At 37.2% G+C, this 12,780-nt stretch overlaps 1 protein-coding gene across 1 annotated transcript in view; it reads right to left on the reverse strand.

Moving 5' to 3' along the window:
* Positions 1-12,780, reverse strand: part of PREX2 (phosphatidylinositol-3,4,5-trisphosphate dependent Rac exchange factor 2) — a 182,255-nt gene that overhangs the window by 114,980 nt on the left and 54,495 nt on the right. Inside the window, exons 7-8 of the mRNA XM_037380618.1 lie at positions 11,043-11,204; positions 3,318-3,451 (exon numbers count right to left, since the gene is read on the reverse strand). Coding sequence (XP_037236515.1) covers positions 3,318-3,451; positions 11,043-11,204 — 296 coding nt within the window. The remainder of the gene's footprint in view (positions 1-3,317; positions 3,452-11,042; positions 11,205-12,780) is intronic.

Genomic DNA, 12,780 nt, shown 5'->3' on the forward strand with positions numbered 1-12,780 from the left:
AGCAATCTACATTTATACAACTCCACAGCAAAAGGATGCTTTAAAATTACACAAAATACCTCATATTATAAAAATAGGTCAATTTTTGTAAAATTTCCAAAATACAAACCTCCTGTGAGCAACACTTTCTTTACCTACTTGCCAATCAATACCCAAAGTATCTTGCTGGCATATAACTAATTCATTTCCCACCATAAACTCTGAAACTATGTTCTAAGTTGAGTTATTCTCATGTCATCAGAGACGTCACCATGTGACATCCAGCTACATGTCACCCAACGACATGTAGGACATGGTTGCTCAAAACTAAAGAAATCGCAGACCTGTTGTGTGTTTTGAGATTTTTCACCTAATAGTGCATTTTAACTAGAATATGGCTACAAAAATAAGTAATTCATAGGTGGACAAGTGAAAAGATACTACGTAATCAGTAATTTAATTGTAATTGTCAGACAACAAAATCTAGCAAAAATTAGAAATTTTGAGAATAGCTTAGTTTATATTTAACCAGTCTACATAAAAATGCAACTGAGAAGTTTTAGGAGGATATCCTTGAAATAAATTCAGTATTCAACACTAGGTATAATCACAAGGTTCTTAAATGGTTCCTACTATGACTGTTCCAAATGTTCTGCAACCTAAGCAAGAGTTGAAACAAAAGCAAAGGAGTGATTCACTATAGCTAGTGAAGTATAAATGAACTATCTTCTCACATGTAAATGCTTCCCTGTTAACAGAGTATTCTATAGGAGGAAACAATATTGACTGAGGAAGAAGATTTTTAAACCTTCCTTAGGATTAGTCAGCAGCTTCTTCAGTGGTAACCTACTGGGAAAAAAATCATTTCCAGTCCAGTCTGAATAAAGTTCTTACAGAACAAACTCAGCAGCTTTACCATGTGGAAAGGTCCCTACAAGACATTCTTTATCACTAAGGTTCATGGCTACTTTCCACAATTACCACTTTCTACACCACATACTGATGAGTCTCATCTTCCCAACATATTGGTTCAGCAAGAAGCTCCACAAGTGCTACAGTGAATCTAACCACAAGTCTACCATAGAATCATGAAATCATTTAGGCTGGAAAAGACCCTTAAGATCAAGTCCAACCATTAACCTAACGCTGCCAAGTCCACCACTAAACCACATCCCTAAGGGCCACATCTACACAACTTTTAACTACCTCCAGGGACGGTGACTCAACCGCCTCCCTTGGGAGCCTGTTACAGTGCTTGACAACCCTTTCAGTGAAGAAATTTTCCCCACTAACCATCCCAAACTTCCCCTGGTGCAAATTGAGGCCATTTCTTCTTGTTCTGCCACTTGTTCCTTGGGAGAAGAGACCAACCCCCACCCTGCTACAACCTCCTTTAAGGTAGTTGTAGAGACCAATAAGGTCCCCCCTTGAGCCCCATTTTCTCCAGGCCAAACACCCCCAGTTCCCCCACCCGCCCCTCATAAGCCTTGTGCTCCAGCCCCTCCACCAGCTTCGCTGCCCGTCTCTGGACACGCTCCAGCCCCTCAGTGTCCCTCCTGCAGTGAGGGGCCCAAACCTGAACACGGCATTCGAGGGGCGGCCTCACCAGTGCCCAGTGCAGGGGGACGGTCACATCCCTATAGTTAGCACAGAAGGAGAGTGATATCCAACCCTTAGCCACCTGCTCTTATGTATGACAAAATGAGTACGAGCATAAACTTATTTGGGAAAATAATTTTTAAAGCATTTAAAATAATACCTTTGAATGATGAGACCTATGCAAAACCTCGTATGAAAAATACCATATATAAACTATATAGCACAGCAAACAACAAGGGTTGCTAATAAGATTTTAAAGCCTTAATGAAAAATTGGTCTCAGATTTGTGCATTTTATGCATAAACTTCCATTTACTTTGGTGGTTGTAGCTGTATATGTACTACTGATTTTACAACTAGACTACGCAACACATGCTGTGGTACACAGATATAAGACTTCTGGTCTTTGTTATCCAACCCTCCTATCTCCATCCCTCTCATCTGCCCCCACCAAAAACAGGTAGCAAGAAGAAGACAAAAAGCACACACTACTCCCCACACATAGCTAAAGCAATGGGAGAGGAGGAAATCATTATGTCATCAGGCTGCCCTCAGTCTTTTCATCCCAAAGCTGATGGTGCTGGGTGCTCCCACATGCTGGACTGCATGACCAGCTACCTTCACTCAGATGCACTAAGCGTACATTTTAGCATTAACATTTCACTTGACCATCCTCTCATGTACAGCCCTCAAAAGCAGCTAGGTCAGGATTCATCCTTTAAATAGGACCACTGCCAAGCCAGAGCACTAATCTAAACAAATTGATATTACGGGTGCAGAGAAAAACATCTTTCATCTGGATGCTACAGACAATCCAGGGTACTAGTAAAAGACAGTTGGGGACAAAAAAGGATGAAAGCTGGCTATCAAATCTGGAACCACCCTTGAAAATCTTGCAGCACTCACACTGATCCAATGGGCATGGCAGGGGTGATGACCGTAGAACCTGGATTTATAAAGCTACTGTTTCAGCAGTTGCAGTCAGTTTTCTCAACTGGACACTAAGGTCGATGATGGGAGTTTCCTCTGACACCACTCACAAGTGTGCAGAGACAGAGCAAAGATAATGGTACTCAGCAGCGCTGTTAAGAGACCATATTCAAGGTCTTTCACGTATCTAGGAATCTATCAAGGATCTATACAGTAACATGTATTCAGTGGCTACTCAAAAACAGGTTCTGGGTCAAAGAAAGAAGCAGTTCCAAGAGGGATGCATGTACACAGAGGTCTTATTCCTCAGAAGCATAAGAGCACCAAATATTAACTGCAGAAGCTTACTGCTAAACTAAGGTATTGCTCCTTGCAATGCAGCAAGCAGCAGCTTCCTGGCTGTTTTCCCTGATTAGAAATACAAGGCTTGAAACTCTTGAATCTGTAAAGATTTATTTTATAGCATAAGCCGTAATACTCATTTGTCTGAACTGAAAATTCAGTCTGTTGACCCTTCGCATAAGAGAATGAGGCCACCACATATAACCTGTTGTGGAAGACTGACAAAACAGGTTGTGTGTCCCTTTCATCATTTGGATTCTGCATTCATATAAAATATTTCCAATGTTTGAATTAAATATACTTCTCTTTGGGTGACAGTTCCCCTCTAAAAATCCTGACTTTTATATTGCAGTTAACTGCAGTAAACACATTGGTGGTGTTCAAATATTCTTATGAAAGAGCATACAAAGGATTAGCTCTGCTGTGAGAAAAATACATTATTTTTGAAAGTATAAATTAATCATTTACCTGTGCTTTTTTTTGCAGTAGACCAAAAGGTTATCAAAAAGAAAAAATATCCTCTCTTGGATATTTCCTGCTGAAATTTTCAGTAGTAGTCCACTTCGCAGCATTTCTGTGCACGTATCTGTGATGTTGGACCCCTAAAATCAATTGGAAAGAGATTATTTTTTTATTCTGCGAGAACTGAAGGACTGTGCACCAATTAAGGAAAAGTTTCTTATACAAACTCACAACCATAATGATTCTCTGGAAACGCCAAGAATAAAATTCATGGTAATTTATTACATTGTAATTAAATAATAATTTCTAATGATGCTTAACACCAGCTTTGTATTCATTCAGTATTGCCATTAACTGGAGAGGGTGTGTGGTTTAATTGCTAAAGTTTCCAAATTGTATTACGTATGTGCACAAGATCACTCCTGAAAAATCAGGCCAACTTCATACAACAACTCTTATCCTCAGTAACTTTACTATTTAGTCAGAAATGTCTGACATAATCCATGCCAAGATGAATTTGGAAGCTGAAGCAACCTGTAACTTGAACATCATCAAGGGTATATATTTCTACATTAAATAAAGCTAAACACAAAATCAAAAAACAGCTAAGTTTAAAAGTCAGGCAAACTATTAGTGGCACATACAACTAAGACTGTCTAGCATACTTCCTCATAACACAATCTCAAGACATCAGAATTCTGCTAAGCTTAAATGTTTCAAATGAAACTTCTCATGCCTCATTTTTACTTCAAGGTAGATCATTCTTTCAGGCATTTTCATAAAGGTTAATGAAAAAGAAGCAATTAACACAGCTTAACATTTTCCTCAAAATACTTCTGTGAAAAAGTCATGGCATTTCTACGCCTTATAAAGAGAAATTTACCTCTCAAGAAAGCCTGCCTTGAATTCGGAGGTGTATTTTGCTATTCTGAAAATCCACGTGCTTGTGGGGCAAAGCTCCTGTCCATGAGCTATATGCATCCAGCCATGTGACCTTATTGATAACTATGCCTGCTGGCTGCATCAAGCATACCCATCCATGGCTTGAGGAGTTTCCTAACTTGAGGCAGTCAACAGCCAGCTTGGAAACCCACAAAAGCTAGGACTTTCCTTTCAACTACAGATGATCTGAGTGACTTATGCCTGCAATAGCTGTAGTTACTTCCTCTTCTTGATCTAACCACAGTAGCCCAAAGGAAAATGCATTCAATTAAGAGCCAAGAAGCAATCATGGGTTCTGCTCTCAGCTCTTCATCTTACCATTCATCCTTTGTACATCACATCCCTGAATATTGAGCAATAGCTCAGACTGTTCTGAGGCGAATGCAGTCTGTTTACAGAGATGATAAGAGACATTGCACAGCCATCACACTGGAACACAATTCAGGTCTCTAAATAAAGCAGCTTCAGCATCAGAACTACCTACCTACTCATTTCCATTTAGGTTTGAACGGAGCCAAAAATGAACATCATCCATAGAGACTACACCATACTTCCCTTCCTACGACAGCATCAGAACCAGAAGCCGGCACACTAATTTTACAGTTTTATTTAAAACCAAATATTGGAGCACCTTAAAAGTACACTCAGTAATATAAGTTGAGCATAATTTAGGGCTGTACTTAATGCTTGCTGACCACAACTACAGAAAAGCAGATAATTTTGTTCCATTCTATTTCGTTGTCTTTGTGTATTAAAAGGAGTAAACAATATCTGATTTTGCTTTTAAAATTTGCTGGAATAGTACTTAATAATAATTTGCATTTTAAAAGGATAGATATTTTTTAAATGTTTCTTGTTTCTTTTCACAGAAAACTTCAGTTTTGCTGGAAATCTGGGGTTATTTTGTAGGGAAGCCAAAAAAATTCAGCTTAAGGCTTCAAAATCGTATCAGCAGTTTCAGCTTTCTACAAAAGGGTCTATTTTTTTCATAGAAAGGGTCTTATGAAAACATTTCATCTCTTTTTACATAAAAATTTCATTTTCACTGTAGAAAAATACAATCTCTTTCCAACAGTCCTAGAAAGATCTGCTACTTGCCTGCATCAAGTTATAAAATACCATATTTTATACATATTTAAAACATATATAATTCAGGCTACGTGAATCGTCAGGATTTACTTCATTCATGATTCAAGTTCAACATTACAATACGGCAGTGAAAATTATCTGTATCACATTACTACCCTTTGCTACTGCTTTCATCTTCATTTTCTTCCTTTCCTAATATAAACTGCTAAATGATGAAAAAAACATTCTAGAGATACTTTTTTTCCCTTGGAGGCCCTCCTATCCAAACACTGAACAGCATTCAGTTCACTTTATCAGATACCTTCTGACAAGATCACAACCTGTGCTGGTGTGGCCACAGGTCAGTGAATTTTGTTACTGCTGGTTTATCTGCTGAATTCCAGGGAATAAGGTAACAGGATCAGAAGCCACATCTGGCTGTCCTACATAAGCCTGCTAGTAGAGAAAAAAAACCTGCCAACCTCTTGTCTATGTAACACTGTAAGGGTCAGCCTGTTCCTAGACTTCAGGTGGGCATGGAGTTGAAAGGAAGAGGAAGGGCATGTTATGTGAAAACACTGCTGTCTATACACCTGGGGTGAGCGCTTCCTTTAGGGATGAAAAACATGATGAAAAAAGGATAAAGCAGAGGGCACACAAGCACTACCATATCCACCATGCAATTCAAACAAGGACTGACAACTAAAACAATGATTTCATGAAGGATGTAGCTACACCTTGAACCTCCACATGGCTTTAAAGCAGGAGCACCAAGCTACAGTTGATATCCAGCCCAGCAGGATAATTCATTTATCCAACTCCGAGCTGTCTCCCTCATAGGGAAAGGTTTGAGGCTGCAGTAACAGATGAAAGATCATTCTTGTCCCAGAAGCAGGTGAGGCTATCTACTGCACAGCTAAAGCTGAACTATACTACCTACAAGCCATACTTTTCTAACAAATATTACGAAAACCTTCTAATGCAAGCATGTTTTTACTAAATGTTTCAATTGAAATTACCATGGAAATCTCAAATATGAGCAATATGGACCTGGAAAGTAATTTGCTATTTCAAAGATTTCATGAATACGTACATTTATACTCAGGGCTTGTAAGGGAAGATCATGCAGTTGCTCAACCTAAATGTAAAATCATTACTACTACGCTGCAATTCATGTTTCTACGCATTTAAATTACCCACAATTAGTACTGATGGGGCATTTTCAGTGAAACCAGCATTTTTGTAATAGGTCAATTTGGAAATGCCATGTATTGTAGAAATAAACCTGTTTTAATCATCTTCCAATAAAACATATAAAGGATTCAATTGGAAAAAACTGACCTGCAAAGCAGGCTTATACTGTGAATCTAGATTAGGTTTTCCTCCATCTATCCTACTGAGTCACTGAAGACTCCGAACATCTAACTAGAGCAGTCCTCTCCTGTGGGTAGCACTAGTGCCAAGGACTCTGTGGTTTATCAAGACAGCTGGTAAGGAAGTTAAAAGCCTGTAAGATCTCAGAGCCTGCAGGCTGTTCAGGTAAAACTGCTTCTAGCAACCTTTGGCTGCCAGTCAGTCACCTATCATTCCACTAAGGCAAAGGCTTGGGCAAGAGGTCTGAAATGTGGGCTACCATGACTGTATCATAAAATAAATGCTTTAAAATGCACTGGAAGGAAAGAGACTATATGCAAGAAATTTAAAACAGTATTTTTTTTGTTTTTAAAAAATCCTTAAGTCACTAAATACCCATCTTTGAGATTAAAATTTATGACTTTTATTACCTTGCAATGAAAAGCAGCATTTGTTGGTTTTGCTTGTTACAAAAGCTACTTATCTACATATTCCAGGCAAATTTCAGTCAAACACAGAGGTCTGACCATACTGATTCAGTGGCCAACACATTAACAGTGATAAATGTCAGATTTTACAGATATTGACATACTCTTCAGTACTTGCACATGGGCATAGGAAATAGAAATAAAATAGGGGAAAGGGCCAAAATTTCTGGTGTTTATAACAGAAATCTCTATTAAAATACTACTTGCTGTTATGGCAGAATGGAAAAGAACAGAATATCCCATGCTATTGTCACTAAATTGGTCCGTGACTCACACTGTTGTTCAGTTTCCAGATCACAACAAATGCAACAACTTTATTTTTTCTTCTCTCACTGAAACTTCCACGTAAATTTTACTGACAGACTCCTTCAGTTGCTGAGCCATTCTCCAGCTGAAACAGCCACCTACACAAGTTCTGAATTCAGGCCAATAAATTTAACCACTTAGGAAATTAAGTGAGAAAGAAAATTTTTAGTATAATGACTTTCTTGAAACAGATGTTCCATTTTTCCATGAATCTGTATTTTTATCATAATAAAGAAAAGCTTCACTTTGTGACACTTATGTATAGGAATTCAAGCCATGCTTTGATCAGATTCTAAAAATAGTCTGTATGTTTTTTTCCTTTCCTTCTAGTTGGGGCCAAGCAATGTGCTAAAGCATTTCCTTCTGGAAGGAAATCTCCAACAAGTTTGCCTCTATTTTTAGGCAATGCAGAAAACCAGATGTTTATTTAATTAAATCCACTCTCATACATTGCATTCAGAGGTTTTTTGTAGTTGTTGTTGGGAATCATTCAAAATACGATTAGCTCTTATACATGCTCTGGGATTCTTACCATTTCAAGGACTAACTGTATATTATGTTTGAAAAGGATGCGCATATTAAGATCAGTGCAATTTTGCCAGATTGGGCACCCTGTAGTTGCCATATGATAATAGCAGACCTGATCAGCTAAACTACAATAAGCACCACATAACTCCACTGAAAACATAGTATTTTAAAACAATGATGCCATTTCAGAGTTCAAGCACAAGTGAAATCCTAAATTTAAATTGGGGTGGAGGGTGGGGGTTGTGGGTACACAACAACCAAAGAAAAAAAACCCACAAGGTTGGAAGGAAATTCCTATGTTACGGTTCACAGAACACATTCTGAGCAGACTGTTTCCCATGCTTCTGTCCGTATTGTTATCCTTTCTTATTGTTAGCTTGACTTATTAATATATTTCCAACAGCAAACATATTTACTACTGTATGCCTTACTAAGGGTTCAGAAGAAACAATGCAGGAAAGTGGATTCCCTTTTCAGGTTTAGAGGTTTGAGAACAGTCTTAACCGACTTCCATGACTAATGATGCACTGAGTTAATAATACTGTAATTCTACACTGCAGAGCATTCATTAAGATGGATTTGATAAATATCTGTAAGAGTCAGGCACTGAAATCAAGTAGAATAATATTAATCACTACAGTGCAGTACAAAATTTAATTGAAAAGCTGAAAATAATAGAAGGAATAAAGTCAGTGATAGGCAATAAGGATTATTTAACAAATTTCCTTGCCATAAAATATTCAGCACTATAAGCACTTAACTTGCTGTTGCTTCCATCATGAAGTTATTGTACAAGCATGTCTAATGCATTTTAATTTCACATACACTAGTCTTTCCAAGTTATTGCTGATGTCAGCAAGTTCAAGCTAATTAAAAAAAAGAAACTTATTTTCACCTAGTCTAAAAAAATCAGCTGTGAAGATATTGCTTCTTTTGGAAAGTGTTAGGTCAACTAGACCTCCTCTCAATTACAACATTTAGAGGTTTACTTTATCTAACTAGTCCTTTGTTTTTCAAAATCCTACAAATGATATCATAGCGTGAGTACACACACACAAGTCATTTGTCTTTAATGACGCTTTTGTTTTTATAAATAATTAAGATTGAAGATTAAAACTAAATGTAGAAAGGCTTGTCTGAATACAAACCAGTAATTATATAGCTTTTTTACTTGCTAAAATTCCTTCTCTTGAGGCACAGTGAATTTTTGTGGAAGGTGCTATACTAACAGTCCTGTACCAAATGATTACAGTGCCCTGAACTCGAGCATAAGAGGGTTGCTGTGCTCTAATTATACCTAGCCCAATTACAGAAATTGAGCTGTTCTTGAAAATGCTGCTACACAGGAAAAATACCTTGAGTGATACATTTCAAATCCCACAATGCACTGAAGTAACACAAAGAATTTTGATTAAAGTAAAACTGGTTGCTTAATCCATGTTTACAATTAATCAAATCTTCCCATACTACTCAATTAACAACAAACCAAAAGTTTGCATAAGTCCACAGATCAGGAGATTTCATGTGGAGCAGACAGGAAATAATATTGTGGTGTCATGGGCAGTATTTAGGAGGTTCTTTGTTCAGCACAATTTTTATGCTTACTTCAGATAGTTACTTGTTCTGCTGCACTCTTCTGGAAAGCATCGGAGAGACTGAATCCACGGCTGCAGAACCAGAGTGTGTACTTAGGCACAGCAAGTTCAAGAAACAGCAGGTGGCAAGGAGGAGATGTAGAGAGGGAACAGAACTGTGTAGACACTATTTTTTCTTTCTGCTGTTTCATCTATTACTATGAGCATCTACTTAAAAGTTGACCCTTCTAATCAATATTCTAGTTTTTAGTTGTCACACTTCCTGACAAACTGTGTCAGTTGAAGTTCAGACAGGTCTATCTCAAAGCCTTCTCTGATTCAGTGTCCCATCAGTGTCCCTAATCCTTTCTTTTCTCTGCACTGTACAAATGTCGTTTCCCACTACACAGCCGAAAGATCAGGTCTCAGTCTATCAGACTACCATGTAAAAAATACCTTTTCCTTGCTACCTTTTCCAGTCAGCAAGCCTTCCACAGAGCTTAAAGGGATAAAAATATCTTTCTCTAGTTCTTAAGTATCTCTCTTAGGAAGAGAAGTAGCACATTTGAGCAAACCATTCAAAAAAGGAAGAACTACTTCCATGTTGAAATTTGTGTCTGAAAAAAAAAAAAAGTGTATTACATTCAAAATGGGGTTTTTAAAAAACATTTACATTGCTTACATTTTTTTTTACTGGAACTGCACTTGTGTTTCCCTCTCATCTCACTGCAGGCAGCTCAGATGTTTCAATAGAAAAAAACTCAGGCAATTTAAAGATACGTTCCTATCTACATCTATCTTTCTGTATAAACTAATGATAGTGCTCAAAATAATACAAAAGGAAGATTCTACTACTACAAGTACTTGATCTTGTTATCTAAGGGAAAGGGTGGCTCTTCTGGTTACTATTGAAAACTAACTCAGAAACAGACCTATGGTTTCTTCACAAACTAAAGCATTAAAGAGCTTCCACTTGCAAACTATGGAAAAAAAATAAGTCTTACACAGATTCTATTGAATACATTTATGTTAGTTTAGCTCAGCAAACAGTAAGGGACTACCTACAAGCTGAAAAAAACTTATGGACTCAGTGCTTAATCAATAATAAACTATCAATTATTTTTTTCAACCAGACAAAATGCAATTAGGCAGCCATGGACAGCATTAAATCACAGCAGCAGTTAAATGAGGATTTATAGATGTGTATGTGTGCACACATGCATGTTGATGTAAATGATCAATATCCTAAGGCTGACACTAAATATTTGCCCTCCTTCCTGGAAGTCTGATATTTTATACAGAGATGATCAGTCATGGACAACACAATTTACAGAGCAGATCCCTAATAAAAGCTGAGATTTCACAGAACTGAGGAGCTGACAGTACCTCAGGGTCACAAAAACAGTACAATATATGCTTGTTGAAAACTCTTACTCCCTCAATATACAAAGTGACAAATCTTAGGACAGTACCTCCCATCCTTCAACATGAGACTGCCATTCTTCTAAAAACTCCAATTTTTCCATTTGTCTCTTGGCCTCGTTTATGTTGGAACAGACAGCTTTCATGGCCTGGAGGGCTTCCATTAGCGCCGCATAGTCACTGTGCTTCCTTGGAGTCCGCTTCAGTAATTCCTATTTAGACATTTAAAAAGAAAAAAGAAGGAAAAAAAAGAAAAAAGAAAAAAGAAACCTGTCTTTGATCTCTAAATGTACATTACAGGAGACTTAAATAGACTAGGATACAAAATCAAAAAGTAGCCATACCTCTCTTTTACTAGGTGGAAAATAAACCCTCCAGCATTGTGTCCTAGTATGACACTAAAACTCAGAGAAATAAATGACTAACAATAAAAAAAACTACTTAGGAAAAAGTTTGCATTTCAGCTACTTTCTCCCTCCAAAAACGTTTCTTCATGTTGAGCTTCTTTTTGGGGGATTGGGGTGTTTTTTGTTTCCATCCACAGGATGGAACTGTTCGACAGCAAGGGTAAAATTCTGCTTAAAAATGTTAGTTTACTAATGTCAAAATTAACACTTGCCTTTCCTGCAACTCAGGGCCAAACACATGTTCCTTTAGCTCCACACTGTTGTTTAATCTAGTGCAATACACCAGAAAACTGAACAATAGCTTAGGTGACTCACTGATTTCAGATGGTTACTAGTAATGGCAGCCATACTAGAAAACAAAAGTGGAGTTGCCAGTACTCATTTGAGATTTCCCATCTCAATCTGCCAACTACCCCTTTACATCTGGACTGACTACGGACAGCCCTCAGTGCATATGCTGACGGAGGCGTGGGTACATTCCTCTGGAGCCCTAACCCTGCTGCCACAACACCCTATATTTACATTTATTTAACATAACTATATTAATTTAATTGTCCCCTAGAGTAATTAGTCATTTCCCCATTTTATCTGTAGATCCTTCATTCAAAAAATAGAATATAAAAATAATTTTAAAATAGGACAAGGGAACTGTAAAACCAAAGATATCTGGGATGACTCAAACATCACTGAAATTATTAAATTCTTTAACTTCTTCTAAAAATCTTTATTTTAACATGTTTACTTTTAGGTTTTTATGTCAGTGCAATGAAATGCATATGCCTCAAAACTGGCAATGTTTCAGATAGAAACTCATACACACTGTAAAAAATGCTGTCCCATAATCAGATTTCAAGTAGCTTCTCGAACATTATCTGCTCTGGCTTTTCTCTCTCTATTTGAAACAATAAACAGTATTAGACCTTAATGTGTTAAGCAAAAATATTTTTTTCAATATTTACTTTCCTGATAATTGTATTATTTAATTTCCTAACATGGAAAAATTTCAGTAACTCAGAGGTTTTAATATCTAATATTTATCAGTGTAAATTTACATTTTTCATTAAGTTTTAGGTTGTAACAGTAAAATAAAAATAAACATATAAACGTGCATAGAACCACCTACAACATCTTACTGTTACTCTACAGTTTTTCTTACAAATCCTTTTGATAAATATTTTTCATTTACAGTTTGCTGATGGTAAATTAGAATCATCAAAGCATGTCGCCAACTCTGCTATCCCAAGCACTTAAAGCGAGGGCATGGTCAAACCCAGCTGAAATCAGTCTCATTAAACTCCCTTAAATGGCTCACTTATATTCAACAATGGAGAGTCAACCTTACAATTAGATGCAGAAGGGAGCTAATCGTCTTGACCCAGCC

The sequence above is a fragment of the Falco rusticolus genome, chromosome 3 (genome assembly GCF_015220075.1).
Source record: "Falco rusticolus isolate bFalRus1 chromosome 3, bFalRus1.pri, whole genome shotgun sequence".
In the NCBI taxonomy this organism is placed as follows: Eukaryota; Metazoa; Chordata; class Aves; order Falconiformes; family Falconidae; genus Falco; species Falco rusticolus.